Here is a 21,493-nt window from a genome sequence, read left to right on the forward strand (position 1 = left end):
TAATACCTGGGAAATGGAGTGAGCTGAAAATGGCCGGACGCCAAAAATCAAAAAGGACAACGGAAGAAATCTGGAGACTGAACCTTTACATTCACTAAGGCTTTAAAGAGTCCCTATTCTGCTTTTTGGGGTTTCTCCTTTCCTGTATAAGTATTTGTTTGAAACGCCAACATTGGACTCCGTTGTTTACTTCTGGAACATAGTGACATCACGACGGAACACTCACACTCCTATTGGCTAGCACTCCAAAGACATTGTACGTGGTAGGCTAAGGGGCGGGACATCTCTAAGGGGTAAAATAAAGAGCTTTTTGAACATTAAAGCATAGGAACATGGCGCAGTAGAGCCACTAAATACTATATGAACCTGAAAATGAGCAGAACATGTGCTCTTTAACTAAAGCCTCCGGTCTGCTCTCCTCAACGCAAAATAAAGAGAATCTTGAGCGAGTGAGGCAGTAATCCAGGGGAGTGAGGAGGTCGCAGTTGGAAGTGAAAACTGACAGATGGTCCGGTGTCTTGGCTCGTGACTGCGATGGGGAAACCGTGCTGTCATGTGACCTCGGAGGACGGCCAACAGCATCACCTGCAGAGAGGCCGCTGCACTGGAGGCTCCACTGCAACATGCACGGCTCTGAATTACTGCGGAGCAAACACTGTGTGGTCTAAAGCTGCACAATTCATCTAGTGCACTATTCAAACAATGCACAGTGTTTGTTTGAGGCTAAAATACCATTCTGAACGAAGTGTTGTGGATCTGCACAGAAGTCACAACCTACTAATCGTACTCTACAGACTTTGGCAATCCTTGTTCGGTCCAGATCCTTTTAGAATGACCTCACCATGACCATTTCTAAAAAGGTTTCAATGACGATGCAAAACATTAGCAATCCCTCCCATTGCAACATAGTTCAAATAATCACAGTCAGTTATTTTACCAGGCTCCTTTCTGTGCAGTGATATGACTGCACAAAATGCCTTGAGCACCCTCAGCAACGGTCTGTTCTCACGGCAACGGTCTGATAGCGGAAAATAACAGACCTCTGGAATGTCCAAATTGACCAATCAGAATCAAATATTCAACAAGGCTGTGTAATAATTTTGTCTGGAAAGGACAAATCCAAAACCACAAGATAAAAGAACTGTCCAGTTTCTCCTGAGATAAATAAAGCATTCTGATGATTCTGATATCACTTTGATAATATAATCACCACAGAAAACCTTCCTCAGTAACACAAGTGGGCACAGATGCTTCAGTGTGGAAGGAATCGTGTTGGACGGCAGCCAGATGTTGGGAGGACGTGATCTGAGATTATATAAGACTTCTCCTACAAGTGGGGACGCAAAACAGATGGAAAATCAAGAAGGTGAGAATCAGAGCTGCACTGATTAAAATGTTCTCTGTGATTCAGATTTATTTAAAGTCTGACCTGCTACAGTTATTTCTTTCTAGGAACTTTAATAGAGAGACATCTTTGTGACTTCTCTGTCATGGAGAGTTCAGTTACAATTTCATGAATTATAAACAAGGTCTGTGGTTAACACAAGAGATTTGAATTCATAAAATACATCATTAAATACCCCTGCTGAGTTTAAAAACAGGGGTGATAACGAGTGTCTAAATGAGACGACTAAACGTCATCACAGCCAACATTAGCCTCCTTTAGCTTAGCGGTGGAGACGTGAAGTCATGTGACCGTGCTGTAGTTCCTCTATAGCCCAACATTAGCCTCCTTTAGCTTAGCGGTGGAGACGTGAAGTCATGTGACCGTGCTGTAGTTCCTTTATAGCCCAACATTAGCCTCCTTTAGCTTAGCGGTGGTGACGTGAAGTCATGTGACCATGCTGTAGTTCCTTGATAGCCCAACGTGAAGTCATGTGACCGTGCTGTAGTTCCTTTATAGCCCAACATTAGCCTCCTTTAGCTTAGCGGTGGGGACGTGAAGTCATGTGACCATGCTGTAGTTCCTTGATAGCCCAACATTAGCCTCCTTTAGCTTAGCGGTGGTGACGTGAAGTCATGTGACCGTTAGTTTTTCACTTCAGAAGTCATAAAGTGGTTTTAATATGTGGAGATTATTTGATTACATTTCTGGACTTTTTTCTGTGACCTGTATTAGTCGTTATTTGTTCTGCTAGGCTCTTTTTAACAGTCAGCACATCGAAGCAGAAAGACATGAAGTTGGCAACACTGTGTGTGTGGTTGGCTTTCTTGTGTTTGCACGATGGGAATCTGCTTTGTCTGAGACTGATAGGAATCTGCCAATCGATCGATGCATCTCCAGTGAAAATACATTAAAAAGGGTCCAGCTACCAGAACGATGGCACTGCAGCAAACCACAGGAGACCGGGAGGAATCTATTAGCCATAAAGTGTCTAAAAGTGGCCAATTTGTTTACGACATTTCCCAGAATAATGGGCAATAAAGACAGAAGAGAGACAAGACGGCGGTGTGGATGTTGGCAACATAGCTTTCCCATCATTCATCCCGCCAAGTTATTTGATCAACACATGTAAGTAAACAAGTGGCAGTAGCACTTTAACAATGGGTATTTAAAATCTCAAATGCACATCACAACTGTTCCTGGCAGATCGGGTTTGAGGAAAGTCTAACTAAATGAAGTCAAAATGTATAAACATGCTTAAATATGACCCAAAAAAGATGCTACAGAGGAGGACCACTCCTGATAATGCAGCTCCTGACCCCAGTTTAAAAAGTAAAAATACTGATTTACTGAAAAATCTCCTCCATTTGACTCCTTTGTTTACTCCTGGAACATAGTGACATCACCACGGAACACTCGCGCTACTATTCGCCAGCGCTCAATCGCATTGTACATGATAGGCTAAGGGCGGGTTGACCATTCACCGCAGTACAAACTATATGACAGGAAGTCCTTTGTTACTTTTCTCTGCAATGGAGTCATGAATCAGACAGCAGCTCCTGCAGTGGAGGGAGGAGAAGCTGGAGGGAGGAGAAGCTGGAGGGAGGAGGAGCTGGAGGGAGGAGGAGCTGGAGGGAGGAGAAGCTGGAGGGAGGAGAAGCTGGAGGGAGGAGAAGCTGGAGGGAGGAGAAGCTGGAGGGAGGAGGAGCTGGAGGGAGGAGAAGCTGGAGGGAGGAGGAGCTGGAGGGAGGAGAAGCTGGAGGAAGGAGGAGCTGGAGGGAGGAGAAGCTGGAGGGAGGAGAAGCTGGAGGGAGGAGGAGCTGGAGGGAGGAGAAGCTGGAGGGAGGAGAAGCTGAAGGGAGGAGGAGCTGGAGGAAGGAGAAGCTGGAGGGAGGAGAAGCTGGAGGGAGGAGGAGCTGAAGGAAGGAGAAGCTGGAGGGAGGAGAAGCTGGAGGAAGGAGGAGCTGAAGGAAGGAGAAGCTGGAAGGAGGAGAAGCTGGAGGAAGGAGGAGCTGGAGGTAGGAGAAGCTGGAGGGAGGAGAAGCTGGAGGGAGGAGGAGCTGGAGGAAGGAGAAGCTGGAGGGAGGAGACGTTCAATCGATGATCGATTCTGTGAGGAGCGACTGGAAGGAAACAAAGTGCGGCTGCTGACAGACATTGTAATACAGCGTGTAATGCACTGTTTCAAGCCCAGTGTATTAATCATCCGCTGCACTTGTTGGTCCAGGACAACAAATAATTCATAGAGCTTTCTCTCTCCGGTGCTCCAGAACGCACTGCTTGTTTACAAAGCAGTAAGAGAAGCCTGTGCTATAATAAACAACTCGAAGGTGGAATTGATCACCGCACAGTAATTATATCCAAAAGTGTTTAGCTTAATTTATTATTATAATTATTAATATTATTATTTGTATGTATTTCTTGTTTTTATTTAAATGTATTAATATTAATATTATTATTATTATTATTATTATTATTATTATTATTATTATTATTATTATTATTATTGTTATTATTATTATTATTATTATTATTATTATTATTAATATTATTGTTATTATTATTATTATTATTGTTATTATTATTATTATTATTATTATTATTATTATTATTATTATTATATTGTTATTATAATTATATTGATTTTATTTGAAATAAAAAAACATATTAATCATAATTATTATTATTGTGTTTTTTCTTACAGTATGTGCAACTGTTTGCGTCTTACCTGTTCTGTAATTACATCATCATTCAGTACCGTTAAATAAAGAACATCACGCAGGAACAAACGTCCTAGTCTGAGCCACGGTGCAGATTGCAGAGTGCCGGCCTGTAGCTCCACTGAGCGTAGAGTACCTGCTGGTCAGCAGATGTCAACATTAATCTCATGCGGCTGCTGTCGCATGCTAATTTACAGCTGGTAAATGGACCGTGGCACCACACTGTTCGAATGGTGCACTGGCAGAATTTTGCAAAACACCACCATTAAACTGACAGAGGGCTAACAAGCACACCTCTCCCCAGAACAAATGCACATGGTGGGTTTTGGTGTGGGAGTATTTGCTGAAATCAGTGACGTTTAAGGTAAAAAGTTCACAAATTGCACTTTTAGTGGGAACTGAAGATCCTTCAACATAGTCAAGAGGGAGACTGAAGTATTGTTACAGCCAAAGTACTGATATATTGTTTTCCTTTCAGCATAAACAAAAGGGAAACACTGAAACAACATCGCCATTCAAAGCTGACAGCAGTGAAAGCAGCTGCTTATTTACACATCAGCAAGTTAAAGAGAAACATTACCGTTCCTTTAGAGTCGAGTTTTAAGCCACGAAAAACAACTGTTGCTAGGGAGAACAAACCATTGCAAAAGAGAGCAAAGAACAAGAGAACAGGGGAAGGGAACAGCAGAAGAAGACAGACAGGAAGTAAACACTAAAGGGAACAGCAGAAGAAGACAGACAGGAAGTAAACACTAAAGGGAACAGCAGAAGAACACAGACAGGAAGTAAACACTAAAGGGAACAGCAGAAGAAGACAGACAGGAAGTAAACACTAAAGGGAACAGCAGAAGAAGACAGACAGGAAGTAAACACTAAAGGGAACAGCAGAAGAAGACAGACAGGAAGTAAACACTAAAGGGAACAGCAGAAGAAGACAGACAGGAAGTAAACACTAAAGGGAACAGCAGAAGAAGACAGACAGGAAGTAAACACTAAAGGAACAGCAGAAGAAGACAGACAGGAAGTTAACACTAAAGGGAACAGCAGAAGAAGACAGACAGGAAGTAAACACTAAAGGGAACAGCAGAAGAAGACAGACAGGAAGTAAACACTAAAGGGAACAGCAGAAGAAGACAGACAGGAAGTAAACACTAAAGGGAACAGCAGAAGAAGACACACAGGAAGTTAACACTAAAGGGAACAGCAGAAGAAGACAGACAGGAAGTAAACAGTAAAAGGAACAGCAGAAGAAGACAGACAGGAAGTAAACACTAAAGGGAACAGCAGAAGAAGACAGACAGGAAGTAAACACTAAAGGGAACAGCAGAAGAAGACAGACAGGAAGTAAACACTAAAGGGAACAGCAGAAGAAGACACACAGGAAGTTAACACTAAAGGGAACAGCAGAAGAAGACAGACAGGAAGTAAACAGTAAAAGGAACAGCAGAAGAAGACAGACAGGAAGTAAACACTAAAGGGAACAGCAGAAGAAGACAGACAGGAAGCAAACACTAAAGGGAACAGCAGAAGAAGACAGACAGGAAGTAAACACTAAAGGGAACAGCAGAAGAAGACAGACAGGAAGTAAACACTAAAGGGAACAGCAGAAGAAGACAGACAGGAAGTAAACACTAAAGGGAACAGCAGAAGAAGACAGACCGGAAGTAAACACTAAAGGGAACAGCAGAAGAAGACAGACAGGAAGTAAACACTAAAGGGAACAGCAGAAGAAGACAGACAGGAAGTAAAGACATCTGGCTCTTTAGCTGCTCATCCACTAACAACACTGAGGCTTCCAGCACCAAAGACAGCATCTAAAAACCCCAGAGAGGACTGAGCAGCACCACGGACAGCTCCTGTGTTTTCAGCACTGAAAGGAACGGACCCTACAGGAGAGAAACTCCCTCTGGGGGAAACACAGGGATTTCAGCCTTTGCAGACCATTTACGTACACTAAAACCTATAGAACACACTACAGGAGAGGGACACCCACAGAAAGCAGAATAGGGCCTCTTTAGGTATTTCATAAACACACCAACAGTCAGACAGACCTAAATATGAAGGTATTTGGTCTAAAACTGTGTGATATTTGAAATACTCCGTTTCCGCCCAACATTATCAGTAGCTGATCTGATAAGAAGATGATACAAATAAAGACAGGTCCCCAGAAAGATGAAGATGATTACAGCGTGTTCCCTGATTCTGATTCTGTCAGTAATGATCACAGCGGTGTTCTGGTCAGAGAACAGGACTGCTGCTGCTGCTGCTGCTGCTGACACACTGATTACACTCAGAGAGGGAACAGTAATGCACCAGTATAGCAGGGATGGAGGAAGGGGGGGGGGGGGGGGTGCGCCAAACCATCCCTCAACCCCCCCACCTCCTGCTTCAGGGAAGAGGGCTATCCCAGCCTCCATTCCTCCAGCATTGTGAGCTCCTCTCCGCAGTATCTCCTCCTCCTGCTGACTGAAGGCCGGGACACTGACACTCACTTTAGAATAATAAGAATAATGCATAATATTTATATAGCTCTTTTCCCAGTGCTCAAAGACATTGAAAGCAAGGGCGAATAGGCGAGTTTTTGGGGGCCATCACCTGGTCGATTATTGCAAATGTACTTAATTAAACCAGCAGTATTTCTGCCCAGTTACCTGCTCTGTGCTCACACTGATTTCTTTATGTTGGTTGCAGCTTTAATCAAAAGATACCAGGCTGTAAACGACTTTATCTCTCTAGGAACACCATAACTAATTTGGTCGCATCCTGATAACAGTGATGCATTGTTGGTAGAGAAGTAGGGTTATTTCTAAAGCCAAAAAGGCACACGACTCGGATGAGATCTTTAGAATTTGACAATATTTGATATTTAAAAAAGCCCAATAATGTTGACGAGCCTTTACATTGAGACACATTTGGGCCAATTTGTAAAAAGGATAATTGTAAAATGATATTACTGCAGTTATGTTAGTATTAAATTGCACTGTCAAGCATTCTACATAGTATATGTGGAGATACATGCATAAACAGAAGCAGTCTATGGAGAGTTTCCAGGCAGTTTGCAGTGATTTCCCACCCTGTTGCATCCCGGTAACACCTGCTGAGAGCATCACTTTTTGGACCTTTATATTTGGCCAGCAGCCGAAAGTGGAGTGGAGCGCTCTGCACAACAACACATTCCTTTGAATTCATTAATTTATTACTCCTCATGCAGAGGAAATCCGCAGCATGAAGCGGTCATTAAACTTAACACAGCCGGTTTAATCTGAACACTGCTTTATTTCTTAGTTGGATCATCTACTACCGTAACAACAATCTGTCTGTACATCTTTCACTACTGTGATCCAACACACTTCATTCTACCTGTAACACTTGTTTTATGTTATAAATGCTGCTGCTACTTATCTCCCAGAATGTGAACTTCTGTAGATTGTATTTGAAATATCCTGTGCCTTTAATCTAAAGTGTTTTTGGTTTTGGTGTAAAAAGGAAAAGGTTGCCTCTGTGGGAAAAAAAAAAGGAATTCTGATTTGTTTTCAAATTCAGAGCTTGAAGTTAGCTGCTCCTGAATGCCTCACTGTGTTATTATGGGATATGTATCACTTACAGCTTTGTGGCAACTATGACTTTATGTTTGCGGTGCATTGCTATAATGAAAACAAGATTCAAAGGAAGTATAATATAAGACATGCTCCACCTAGCCATGCAACATCACTGCATATCTAATCCAGTGAAGATGACAACAAAGCTGAGCAGCTCAGCTACAAACAGATGCAGCACAGCAGCTCTGATATCCGAAATATGCCGCAATATGTGCGCAAAAAAAAAGCTCATTTCAGCAGCATTCATTTCGGTGCAATGGTAAATGTTTCCTCCAACACTCTGACTGCATGCTATCGGCTCCCAGAGAGGCCACATAAGGCCACATCAGCGGTAAGTAAGTAATAGGATCTGGGATCTCCAGAGATTTCTGCAGACCGCCGCCTCTCCATCTCCAGCAGCCCGAAAAAAGCACCTGCCTTCCCCGGGAAAAGAAGCGCGATCCTCGGTTACCTGGTGTGAGGCCTCTCCCCTGGAAACGTGGATCTCTCTCGGGTCCTCCTCGCGGGGTCCAGCCGGTCCGGCTCTCACTCTCTCCTGGGGGTGCAGGGACTCCTCTCCTCGTTCTCTCTCTCCTGGAGCTCCTCTCTCTCTCCTCTCCTCACCCCGGGGAGAGTCAAGCTGCAGCCAAAACAGGAAGCTCTGTTCTCCTGAATTTCAAAATAAAACTTCCTTCGTTTCTCATTAATTTGAGGTGGGAGAAGTACTCAGGTCTTGTACTTGAGTAAAGTAGAAGTACTCAGATCTTGTACTTGAGTAAAAGGAGAAGTACTCAGATCTTGTACTTGAGTAAAAGTAGAAGTACTCAGATCTTGTACTTGAGAAAAAGTAGAAGTACTCAGATATTGTACTTGAGTAAAGTAGAAGTACTCAGGTCTTGTACTTGAGTAAAGTAGAAGTACTCAGATCTTGTACTTGAGTAAAGTAGAAGTACTCAGGTCTTGTACTTGAGTAAAGTAGAAGTACTCAGGTCTTGTTCTTGAGTAAAGTAGATATCAATACATTTGTATGTACAGATTAGAAATAAAATCGCCTCGTGTCCTTCACTTCAGAAAGTCACTAAGAGTACAGTTTCAAAATCAATAGACCTTTGAAATGCGGACTGTCAAAACTAGCTTCGACAGTCCGATATTTAATTAAGTAGGTAAATACATTCTAGAGCTATACTATTACAAATATCAAGTGCACGGCTTCTAGTTTCTTTTTTTTAATCATTTTATTCTGAAGGTGCAGACAGGAAGCGCAAAGTGTCCCATCATAGCAGGTGCTCAGGAGGGATGCAGGCTGTGGACTGCGCATGCGCCGAGCTGAAGGCCTACTGTAATCCCCTTGGTCACAAATAATAAGAGGATGCTGCAATTAAAATAATAATAATATCCACCTTATTAAAGATTAGTTTCAACACTGCCTGTAAACCTAAGAAGATATCATTTATATATCAGTTTTAGAAATGATGAAGCTTTTTGAGACAAAAACACATTTTTCCATCTTTTCTTAAATGTTTAAAAACATTACAATGATTTCAATTGACTCAGTGTAGACAGAAAGCAACAGTAAAGATACATGTTAACTTCATGTATGTGCAAACGTACCTCCCCAGTTGCGGTGAATTCCACACTTTAATACACAATAAGAGGAGAGACTAAGAGCTATTCGGCTTACCTTTACCTGTAAGGTGATGCACACCTGCTGATCTTCAATCCTAATGTTTGCTTTGCTCTGGCGCCATCTATTGGCCACCAATGAACACTCCTCTAGTCTCCGAGAGGAGGACGATATCTTAAGTCTTATTACTAACGTGTTATTTAAAGGCTATTATCACACAAAATCCAATGTCTATATAATCTCATAAAATCTATTAAATAATACAAATTATATTCACATCTTTCAAAAGTTCATGAAAAGACCGACATGTTCATGTGATCCTCATCTGGTTCAGATAGATAGATAGAATGGGAGGATGAAACCCTCTTTATTGTCACATACATGCACACAGCAGAGCACACACAGTGAAATGTGTCCTCTGCATTTAACCCATCCTAGTACTAGGAGCAGTGGGCAGCTATTGTGCAGCGCCCGGGGAGCAATGGGGATTGGAGGTGTCCGGTGCCTTGCTCAAGGGCACCACAGCAGGGCCTAGGAGGTGAACTGGGACCTCTCCAAGTAGCAGTCCACTTTCCATATTTCAAGTCTGTTCGGGGACTTGAACCGGCGACCCTACGATTCCTAGTCCAAGCCCCTATTTACTGAGCCACTGCTGGACAATATCTATCCATCTATCTAGGAGGAGCTGCAGCACAGGCAGTATGAGACATAAAGAGCTTCTTGAACATTAGAGCATGGAGACATGTCCCATGTATACAGAAAAATAAAATACCTAGGATGAAAGACTCCCGTGCACGTTTTTATAATAAGGTGCTGTTTTATTTGATCATTTTATTATTCACATCTCATGGTACACTCTCCTAAAGCTCTGTACTGTAGTATTTACCATGTGTAATACTGACCTCCGCCTCTTCTCCGGGGTTTCCTGCAGAACGGAAAGCGAGAGCAGTGGCTCCTGTTCCCCTCCGCCTCTGTCCCCGGGACTCTACTGATTTCTGAATTTATTTTTTACCCGGAGACAGAGGCCTGCAGCAGTGACGAGTCGTTGCTGTTCAGTCCTGCAACCTGTGAAGTGTTTCTGTGGCTCTTTGTACACACTAAAGGTCCGGATTATCTGCAGACTGCAAACCAGTGAGGTGAAGAGTTTTAGGTTCAGCTGTTCTGCAGGTATTTTGCGTTCCTTATCTTTCCTGTCAGCATGCCTTTCAGACTTGCATTGATCGGGAGTGTTGTATCAGCGGTCCAGACGACAGAAACAAACATTAGACAGCTTCATCTGGACAGCAGAGTCATTAAAAACAGTTAGGACCTCTCCATGTTATCTCTGTACAACCGTAGGGCAGGAAGTCTTTAAATAAATTCACGTCTCCCTGCACGAGGATTATTTTTAAATAGAGGACGGGGAGCCTGGAAAAGTCCATCAGGTCCGGGGTTTAGTAGAATATGAGCCAGCAGCCCCCCCAGCGGTGCTATGCCATGTAGATGAAGGTGTTTAGATCCGTCTCGTCCCGCTTGATGTACTTGTGGTCTATGAGCCACTCGATCTGCTCCTTGATCATCTTCTTCTGTGGTAAAAACATGTTCTTCAGGATCTCCACGAGCTCCGTCTGCAGCTGCGCGTTGTTGATGCGCTTCCTCATCTTCATGATCTGGATGATGGCCTCCTGGAGGGGGGGGGGGTCAAACACAGAGTTGGTGAAAAATAAGAATAAATTGTCTGATAATGAAACTTTGAAATACCCTTTTTTCCAGCAAAATTAGAGCATTTCTTTAGGGGTTTTATTTACTGTTGAGTTTGAATAAAGCAAGGTCGAATGACTGATTTGGGATTTGAGGAGGGCATTTACATTTTATGTCTTCAGCTTTTTAAGTTCTGTCAAAGAAACTATTATATCTCAATAACTTTTTAGCACCTTAAATCATTTATTAAGTAACAAAATAAATCCAAATATTAATCAGTTATATGCGCAGGTATTTGTTTATTTATTGTTATTATTATTTTCTTTTAATCATCTTTATTGTATTTAATAATGTTGTTATTTATAATTAATTTAATTCTTGTCCATTTTAATTAATTATTATATATTTTTATTTGTTTTCTTTGATTAATTTCACTATTTAAAAAAAAAGTATTATTATTATTGTTGTTGTTGTTGTTGTTGTTGTTGTTGTTACACATGCTGCTCATGTTACCTGTGTCCGCAGTATCCTGAGCTGCACGATGCCCTCGTTCTCCTCCTCCCTCATTCGCTCCGTGGTGAGCTGCAGTCGACCAATCAGGTTGATCTTCCCCCTCTTCTGGACCTTGGAGTTCTTTCTGTGGAGGGAGATTAAAAAACATCAGAGAAATGAGACAGTTTTCCTGGGATGAAGGGGGTTCTATAATATAACTGTGATGTTCCTCACATGAGGGAGAACTCCTGGTTGACGTAGAACAGCGTTCCCTCGGCGAAGTCTTTGGGCGACGTCACCACCGGGTCGTATGACAGAACCTGACGTTTGAGTTTAGGGAACGCCACCAGAGACTGAGACGGGGAGGAAACACAGGATTACATTATCTTTCACCTTATTGATGTTTTTATTGCAAATAAAATGGGGATAAAAAGCTGCAAAATAATGACTCAGAAATCTAATCAATAAAAAATGATGCTTTTATTTTGAAGGCAGCTTTGGACACCTGATGATACTGTGTATATATCGGTGGTGGTTGTGGTGGGATCAGTGCACCTGGAGTTTTCCCTGCTAAAGACTCACTAACTAAGCTTTCACTTGGAGTAAAATATTCAGATTTATTTATCCGATTTCCGCCGCTACACTCCTGGATTACTAACGCTGCTTTAAAAAGTGAGCAGCAGTTTTATCCTCATCCTATACTGTCCTCACGACGTCGTTGGTTTACCCAGAGCGTGCGGCGCAGCTCGGCGTCCGGCAGCTCTGTGGCCAGTTTGAGGTTCTCGAAGCTGATCCTCTCTCGGGGTCGCTGGTTCCAGGCGAACAGAACCGCCAGCTGGAAGGTGGTGACCTCCAGGTCGTACTGACCCACCTCGTTCTTAAAGGTGATCTGCAGGAACAGCGTTTAATAAACAGCTGCTCAAACACAGAGAGAGAGAGGGAACGGTCCCCAACAGCAGTTTACAGGAAAGAGGGTTAGCAGTGATGGATAGAAGTGAGGAAATATGTGCTAATCGTTCTGCGTTATTGAAAGAGAGAAACTGGGAGTGCTCTGCTAGCAAAGGTGAGGCGTTGCTGCAGGAATGATCTCCAGCTTTATATCGGTGTGTTACTCACAATGCCGTTGGACATGAGGTGATGCCAGTGCAGCTTCCTGCCGCTGTGGTTCTTCTTGTAGAAATCCTCCACCTCCGGTATGAGATCCTCCAGCTCTGTGGGCAGAGACACGAACACCTTCTCGCTGCTCCGAGACCAGGCACCAGCGTTCAGGATCTTTATGTTCACCGAGTCCGCTGAGAGGGACAGACACAGACGTCTTTATTTAAACAACAAATCACCAAGAAAGGCAACTCAAACTGCTTTGCAAAAAAACACAAAATGCATAAAGAGGCTCTGTTCTGCTTTACCTCCATCACGTATATGATAACGCTATGAGGAGGCAGGGAGTGGGAGCGGTTACCTGGGAGAGCCAACCTGTTGTGTTTGTGCATTTCTTTAAAAGATTGGTTGAGGTCCTCGGACACCTTGATGTCCTGAAACATCCGCGCCAGCTTGTTGACGTAATCAGCCGGCATTCCCACTTCCTGTTTGGACACACGAGACACCACAGGTTTTTAGAGGAGATTAAAATAAGATCTTCCTCAGGTAATACTTCGGCTTCTTCTCTCACCCTGAGCCACTCCACCATGTTCTCCTCGATCTCGCTGTCGGCTGAGATGTCGAGGATGAGGCGTCTCGTCAGGTGGGCTTTGTGGTAGCGCATGAACACGTCTTTGTTCTGGACGTACTTCAACACCAACAGCTGCAGGGCCCCAGAGCAGAGCGTTACTGAAGCTTTGTCATTGGGCCCTAAAATACGTTTCCCTCGTTGACTTGCATTGGGAAAACCACCCAGCATGAACCACACACATACAGTCCTTATTTACATGATTAGAGGCTAAAAGTAGTCAAATGTGCTAAAAGCTAAATCCAGAGTTATCCGCCTCCGATGCTGTATGCAGTTCTCTCAATTCTTCCATGATAGAAGCCAATGTTCCCGGGGACGTACCACTTCCTTGAGCTTGGCCTCGATCTCCTCAGACGTCAGCTTCTTGCTCAGCGGGGTTTTCCTCAGCAGCATGTCGCAGTAGTTGGCGAGCAGCTCCGGACACTTGGACTCTGGTTGGGTTTTCAGACCGACCCTGTGAACAGTGGAGAGGAAAAACCATCGCAGAGACATCATCATCATCATCATCATCATCATCATCATCATCATCACCATCACCACCACCACCATCATCATCATCATCATCATGAAAAACTGAAAATCACACAAAAACTCGAGGACAGAATCAGGGCCACATGAGAACATTTTTTAGGGTGTAAAAAAAAGTCATAATTTCAAAAAAAAAGAAGAAAATTCTGACTTTGAACTCTCTCAACTCTTTCAACCAAAAAAGACATCAGAAAATATTTCCACAACTCTTAATTTTTTCCCAGGAATTCTGACTGTTTCTCAGAAATCCTTTTACTTCAGAATTCAGAATTTTTCTGTAATTCTGACTTTTTCTCAGAATTTAGATTTTTTTTCCGAGTTCTGACTTTGATCTCGGAAATCTTTTTTCAACAACAAAAGAAAAATCATAATTTATTGATTTATTTCTTGAAATCAAACTTTTTCCAACTCATTTTTTTGTTAAACTTCTGGTCACATCCGAACATTTCTTTCTCTTGTGGTCCTAACCTCATCCATACTCACCCTTTCTGCTTCAAAGGAAGTTCTAATTTGAAAATAGTGGCGTCGTTCACAACAGCTTTGTATGCCTGAAAGAGAAGATTGTAAAACAGGATCAGCTAAAGGATCATCTGACATGTTCATTTCTTACTGTCCATGTCAGTCAAACACCGGCTCACTTTGTCTCGAGCGGTGAGGAAGCGCGGGTCGTCCTGAAACGCCTCCTTCACCAGGCGGCTGAAGCGGTTGAACAAGGTGAGCAGCTGCTCCACGTATTTCTCTGAGTCCTGAAACAAAGTGATTATAACAATTCATTATAATCTTCAATTAGTGACACTACGTTCCCAGATCCAGGCGATTACTGTAGTGACTACAATGTCTTTAGAAATGACGGCCAGAACCCTGAGAGTGTGTGTGTGTGTGTGTGTGTGTGTGTGTGTGTGTGTGTGTGAGACTCACAGAGGTGATTGTCTCGGCAGTAGCCACCATGTCTGCGAGTCCAGCGCTCATGATGTGATCCTCCAGGTCCTTCAGCATCGGCTCGATGCCGCTCGGCACTTTGTCCATCAGAGAGAACATCAGGTGCAGCTCTGCAGCGGAGGAGGAGAACACACAGCACGTTATCGTCACGCACAACACGTTACCGTCACGCACAACACGTTACCGTCACACACAACACGTTACCGTCACGCACAACACGTTACTGCTAGCCTTTTATTTGGCAGCGGGGTTATAAAACTTGCAGAGGGTGAGCTACTTTAAAATCCATTAAACTGCCACTGAACACACACACACACACACACACACACACACACACACACACACACACACACACACACACACACACACACACACACACACACACACACACACACACACACACACACACACACACACACACACACACACACACACACACACACACACACACACACACACACACACACACACACACACACACACACACACACACACACACACACACACACAGGACTTGGTGAAAAACATGGTGATATTTTAAAGGTATCGGGAAAAGTTTGGGTATCTGTGCTATAAAAATGGCTTTGGAGTGAACCCCTCTAAATAGTGATATATATGAGCACTAAGGGTAGTTAGTTTCCAGCCCATCTGAAGCTCTGATAATTACTCAGCTGCAAACAAATAGAATAGATGTTATTAAATGATACTCAAAGTGACTAAAGTAAACTACTCAAAATAAGCACAAATAACCTTTCCTGTGTTCAAAAAGTTTACAAAACAACAAAATATGATATTTTTGTTGTTGCGCTCTACATGGAAATAAGCCCCGCCTCCTTCCCAGCGTTCTAGTTTGAGTGACATGTGTAAACACGAATGATGCTGTGGTAAAACTCGTCCTGTTTACACGGTCTTTAACTTCCCTTAATAATATTCTCCTACATTCACCTGAATGGGAGTGGTGGGAAAAACACAGATGTGGGACAGATGTGGGACAGAGAGGTTTGGTCAGGTCTGTTTCCTGGTGCAAACCTGAGCTTGCTGTGCCTTTGGTGGGGTTCGTCCGGCCGTACTCACTCTCTGTCTCGTTTCGCTTGATCATGCCCGGGCACTCGGCGAGGATGGTCTCTTTAAACGACGTGACCAGAGCGTTCACACAACACTCCATCAGCTGGGGGAGAGAGAGAAAGAGAAACTTAAAGCTCCCCTATCTTTATCAACAATATATTCCAGGTCTCAGATATATACAGAGCCTGTCTCTAATTGGTCGAAACACCAAACAAATTATCATCCCATAACCCCCTCTGTTTCAGCCCTGTTCCTCAAGTGCTGGTTCTGTGTCTGTAGCTTTAACTGCTAACGAGCTGCTGCTGGCCACGCCCCTCTGAGACGTGATTGGTTCAGAAAAACACAATGGTGCTCTGGGAGGAGATTCAGGTGTTCAGGATATATAATGAGAAGGGTAATTAACTATTTGCAGTAGTAGAAATGACACCGTGTGTAAACTCACAGCCTGAACAGAGTTACAGTCCCGTCTCGTCTCCAGGTATCTCAGCGCTCGCTTCTCCTCTTCCCTCAGCTTCGAATCAGCCTGAAAATCAACCATCAATTACTTAATACATTCAAAAGCATCAAAGAGCACTTTATATTGAATATCTATTCCTCCAACACATTGTACGTGATAGGCTCAGGGGCGGGACATCTCTAAGCTGTTGACCAATCACAACAGAGCCGGCCAGCTAACCAATCAGAGCAGACTGGGCTCTGGTTTCAAACAGAGGGTGAAGAGAGGTGCTGCAGCACAGGCAGTATGAGAAACATAAAGAGCTTTTTGAACCTTAAAGCATGGAGACATGTCCCAGGAGAGACTCTACACACTGATATGTCCTCTGTAAATGTATGTTGTCCTTGTATTGTTTCTTGTCTTAATATTTGCCCTTGTTGATTTTGCAAATGGAGCTCAGTTTCATCCTATGGTATCGTTTTTCTGCCTGGGAACATAACGATTTCACTAACTGACAAACATTAAAGCTTGACCTGTTTTCTCAGCAGGTCAGTTTCAGCCTCACGCTGCTCTCACACACACCAGGCTTCAGTTCTGTTTTAGTAAGAGGGATAACGTGAAGCGGACCTCTGACTGTTTCCTGTTTGGATTCATCCACCTGGATTATTTCCCACACCATCGCAGCAGAGGAGAGGAGCCTCCAGTTTTGTGCTTCCTGTCGTGAAACGCAACTGCAGGACGGCAGGAGTTATTTTTCTGTCAGTGTGAACAGAGAGCATGCTGGGAGCAGAGCGATTACAACACAGCTCAAACAGGGAGCAGAAAGGGCTGCTGTCTTTAAAAGCCTTCACATCGGGCTGGGAAATATATATATTAAATCAATATTGAGATGAAACTAGATGTCCTCTAGATTTGGACTTGTCTCAGTGCTACTGGTTTTAAAGGACCATTAAAGTAAAGTGATGGGTTTATGTTTTTGTACCTTGCCGCGAAGCTTTTCCATTTTTACCCACTTCCTCATTATATCCACATTCGTTATTTGTAAAAATTCCAATAAAAGCATCAAGTTTTTGGTAAAAATAAGCGTGTTCCTTGATTTTCTTTGTTTTTCCAAGAGAAGATAAATATCATAAATATGTCTTTCATAACAAATACTTTAAAAAAGGAACACTTTTTATATAATAATAATAATAAAAGTTTCAAAATAAATTCAGAAATAAATAAATGTAAAGTGATAATCATGAACACCATAATTCATATGAACAATAAATAAATACTATATTAATAATAATAATACAATTAATTATGGAAAGAAATTAGCAAAAATTAACGTGAATCTTAAGTGAAGAAGAATTGAAGGAAGTCAAATAATAACCAGTTGGTTTTAACCGGTACAATAAAGGCATTGAAATTGTTTAAAAAAAGGTCCTTGGATTTTCTTGGACATTCAGGCGTCTACACCTAGCCGTACCTGAAGAACACCTCCGACAAACTCATCACGAGTCCAAAACTTGAACAGGAGAGAGTGTCTCTATGTGGGATCCCATCGACCGTATTATGAAGCAGTTTGAGAAAACACACTCACATATTTCATGTAGTTCTGGACCCCGTTTTGCTGCAGGTAAGCGGGCGCCTGTGTTCTGTAGAACCGCTCAGTGGAGTCCATGTACGCTTTCTCAAAGTTATCTCTGTAGATCTGGAGCTTATCCTCAGGGTTTGAGCACAGGTTCACTGAGGAGAGGGGACAGAAGGTACTTAAATATGATTCAATTATACAAATACAATGATTATCCATAATAATGAAGAATAAAAAAGCAAAAAATGAAACAAAAATAAAATGTTTTTTAATGTTTAAAATAAAATGATGAAAACCAATAAATAAAATAATACATAACGTGTATAACATAATAGTTTATAATAAATATAATTATAAATATACACATTAAAATTAATTAAATAAAACATTTAAATAATAAATAAAATAATAATAAATAATCAAATAATGTTATTAATAAAATGAAAATAATAAATAAAATAATAATGAAACATTAATAATTAATAAATGCATTGTATATAAAATGTTCTATAATATAATTAAAGATCCCTACACATTGAGCTAAATCAAAATCTCGATTCTATACAAAAAGTGGTACAAAGAATTCATTTGTGGTATAAAAGCGGGTGTTATGACAGTACTGAGACCTGGGTTTCTGGGTTTCTCACCGTAGGACTCCCTCACTCCGATCACCAGCTGTGAGTCGAAGGCCTCCCCGAGCCGCTCGGCGTGGACCAGCTTCATGGCGCTGTCCTGTAACCGGTTCTTAATGTTGGAGAAGATCGACTCGTTCCACGTGTCCAGCATCAGCTACAGAGAAGAGAGAGGCAGAGTCAGATTAAATAAATCAGAAAGACATACAACAAAAAACAGACTCAAAATTCAAACTGCAGCTGAAGCGACAGACAGCGGATATTACGCAGGTAGCAAAAAGCACGACATGCCGGTGTTTTATACTCTGCTGCTGCTCCTTACCTTGCGGACGATGCTGTCCTCCATGTTGGACTTTTTGTTGCTCCCCTGCTTCCCCATCAGAGTGATCTCCAGCTGGCAGAAAGGTTTGGGCAGGATGTCGCACTGAGTGAAGAACTTCCTCCACTCCACGATGTACGCCTTCAGCAGCGCCGTGTCGTCCTGGTGACTCAGCACCCGCTGGGAAAACACAGGAATAATATCATCAATAAAAATTAAAAAATAGTAAATATTAATAACTTGTAATATAGTAATATAATAATTATTCTTAGATAATACAAAAAAATAAAACAATAATAATAAAAATAATACTTTTAATAACAATAAATATCAAAACTAATTCTTAGGTTAAAAAATGGTCCCTACTGTACTATGACTTGTCTTACTGCTTGTGCTTGTTTGATGAAATCGAGGATGTCCTCTTTGAGCGCCTGGTGGATCTTAGCGGGACCTTTGTCGTCCCACAGACAAACAGCATGGACGTCTCTGTGGACACAAAGAGGACACACTTTCTGGTTGGATGCAAGCTCAGCTCCGATGTGCAATGACAAAAGCTGAATCTGATCTAATATGCCTTCCTGGAAGCAGACGTGTTAATGAAAACTTACGAGAACAGGTCGAACCACTGCTGTTTGGTGACGCTCTCCTGCCGCAGCAGCTTCAGCACGATGGGACGCATCAGGTCCCATTTGTCCTCAAATTGAAGGGAGCCTTTGTTCTGGAAACAGACGAGAGGGTACATGATTCAAACTCCTAATGAGCTTCACAGCCGAGATAACACTTGTTCATTAAACATCTGAAACACTAACAGCATAACAGAGGCCCTAGACCTAATGTGTGTCTCCAACAGGAGCTGTGTCCCCTCGCCTGTCCCTCTATTAGAGTCAACCAAATTATAACACAGTGACTGAATATGTTCAATGCAGTAGACCTTTGCCGGTTTGCCCATACGGTACATAAAGATAATATTTCTCTTTGCAAATACTTGTGTTTTGACTGCGAAGCCATCTCCTCTAAACACAGCCATGATATGTGTCTCTAACAGTAGCTGTGTCACCCCACATGTCCCTCTTTCTTGGCAACAAATGAATTATGATTGCATTAAAACACAGTGTCTTATGTTCCTGTCAAGCTAACCTTAGTCAGCAAAATAACAGCTGAGGGTTAATGTTAACTCAATGCACATAAAGTTAAGGATGGTGTATTTCTGCAGCCATTAGCAGTGTGTATTGGAAGATAATTTCATAAGAAGTATAAAGAAGTACCCTTAAAATAAACGGAGGAGAATAGTAAGCCTTCACTGTACAGAGCACAACAAAATAAATAGAGCTTCTCCTAACCATCCCCTACACACCCTGCAAAAGGCTGCAGAAACTCATCGTCCTTACACTTTATGTGCATTGAGTTAACGTTAATGCTCAGCTGTTATCTACCTAGCAACGCTTAGCTTGGCAGGATCATAAGGCACTGAGTTTTAATGCAGTCATACTTCATTTGTTGTCAAGAAAGAGGGAGCTGCTGCTGGAGACAAATATCAGGCATTACAGACAAAACACAAGACATTGCATGGAGAAATATCAACTTTATGTATAGTATGGGAACACAGGCCATGCTCTGGGACATAAACAAATATCTGGATTCATTTATTCAGGAGGGTGTATTCCTGCAGCCTTTAGCATTGTGTGTTTGAAGGGGAGGGTCTGAAGTGAAGTGACAGATTATATGAGATTTGTAGCTAGCGTTTGCACACATAATATTCCTATTTAAACGCAGGTTAAGCTCACAACACGTCACCAATCTCTCTGTTTATCCGCCTGTTTCTCTCATATTCAGTTAGCTGTGATGTAGCTATTCTGTTTAGCTAAATCAGTGATAAGTAGCTAATGCTAATGCTAAGCAGATGTAACTTAACTATCCCAGATAAATCGTGTAGAATCGTAAACAGGTGCTGTGTGATGTGTGTTACGTGTGGAGCTTAATGCAACCATTATACCATGTAAATGTCACACCCTTTAGTGAGCGTTATATAGAGAATAATGGAATTCAAGTGGCTCCTACCTTTAGCAAATGAGACGTCGCCATGTTCCCTTCAACTTATCCTCTCGTGAAATCTCGCGAGAACTACACCGGGAAGCGTGATTGTTAACCTTATCACATCACTGGTGGAAGAAGTACTCAGATGTTGTACTTGAGTAAAAGTAGAAGTACTCAGATCTTGTACTTGAGTAAAGTAGGAGTACCCAGGTCTTGTACTTGAGTAAAGTAGGAGTACTCAGGTCTTGTACTTGAGTAAAAGTAGAAGTACTCAGATGTTGTACTTGAGTAAAGTAGGAGTACTCAGGTCTTGTACTTGAGTAAAAGTAGAAGTACTCAGATCTTGTACTTGAGTAAAGTAGGAGTACTCAGGTCTTGTACTTGGGTAAAAGTAGAAGTACTCAGATCTTGTACTTGAGTAAAGTAGAAGTACTCAGATCTTGTACTTGAGTAAAGTAGAAGTACTCAGATCTTGTACTTGAGTAAAGTAGGAGTACTCAGATCTTGTACTTGAGTAAAGTAGAAGTACTCAGATGTTGTACTTGAGTAAAAGTAGGAGTACTCAGATATTGTACTTGAGTAAAGTAGGAGTACTCAGGTCTTGTACTTGAGTAAAATAGGAGTACTCAGGTCTTGTACTTGAGTAAAAGTAGAAGTACTCAGATCTTGTACTTGAGTAAAGTAGGAGTACTCAGGTCTTGTACTTGAGTAAAAGTAGAAGTACTCAGATGTTGTACTTGAGTAAAAGTAGAAGTACTCA

General features: G+C 42.1%; 2 protein-coding genes across 4 annotated transcripts in view; both read right to left on the reverse strand.

Moving 5' to 3' along the window:
- Nucleotides 1–8,305, reverse strand: part of capn5b (calpain 5b) — a 34,404-nt gene extending 26,099 nt beyond the window's left edge. Inside the window, exon 1 of the mRNA XM_063895607.1 lies at nt 8,155–8,305. The gene's annotated coding sequence lies outside the window, so the exon portion shown is untranslated. The remainder of the gene's footprint in view (nt 1–8,154) is intronic.
- Nucleotides 8,306–10,120: 1,815 nt separating this feature from the next.
- Nucleotides 10,121–20,821, reverse strand: cul5b (cullin 5b). 3 transcript variants are annotated; one of them, XM_063896160.1, is made up of 19 exons: nt 20,758–20,821; nt 19,308–19,417; nt 19,086–19,185; nt 18,703–18,879; nt 18,396–18,537; nt 17,758–17,903; nt 16,179–16,259; nt 15,746–15,839; nt 14,651–14,781; nt 14,371–14,478; nt 14,216–14,280; nt 13,526–13,658; nt 13,148–13,279; nt 12,938–13,061; nt 12,595–12,770; nt 12,206–12,367; nt 11,713–11,831; nt 11,500–11,623; nt 10,121–10,970 (listed from the first exon to the last, which is right to left on the reverse strand). In XM_063896160.1, the coding sequence occupies exons 1-19, from the start codon at nt 20,779–20,781 to the stop codon at nt 10,776–10,778; spliced, it is 2,343 nt and encodes a 780-aa protein (XP_063752230.1). In that variant the 5' UTR covers nt 20,782–20,821; the 3' UTR covers nt 10,121–10,775. The 3 variants fall into 3 exon arrangements, with proteins under 3 accessions (XP_063752230.1, XP_063752229.1, XP_063752228.1); XM_063896159.1 differs by having other exon boundaries at nt 15,701–15,839; XM_063896158.1 differs by having other exon boundaries at nt 15,617–15,839.
- Between the last annotated feature and the right edge of the window lie 672 nt (nt 20,822–21,493).

The sequence above is a fragment of the Eleginops maclovinus genome, chromosome 11 (assembly GCF_036324505.1).
Source record: "Eleginops maclovinus isolate JMC-PN-2008 ecotype Puerto Natales chromosome 11, JC_Emac_rtc_rv5, whole genome shotgun sequence".
Taxonomy (NCBI): domain Eukaryota; kingdom Metazoa; phylum Chordata; class Actinopteri; order Perciformes; family Eleginopidae; genus Eleginops; species Eleginops maclovinus.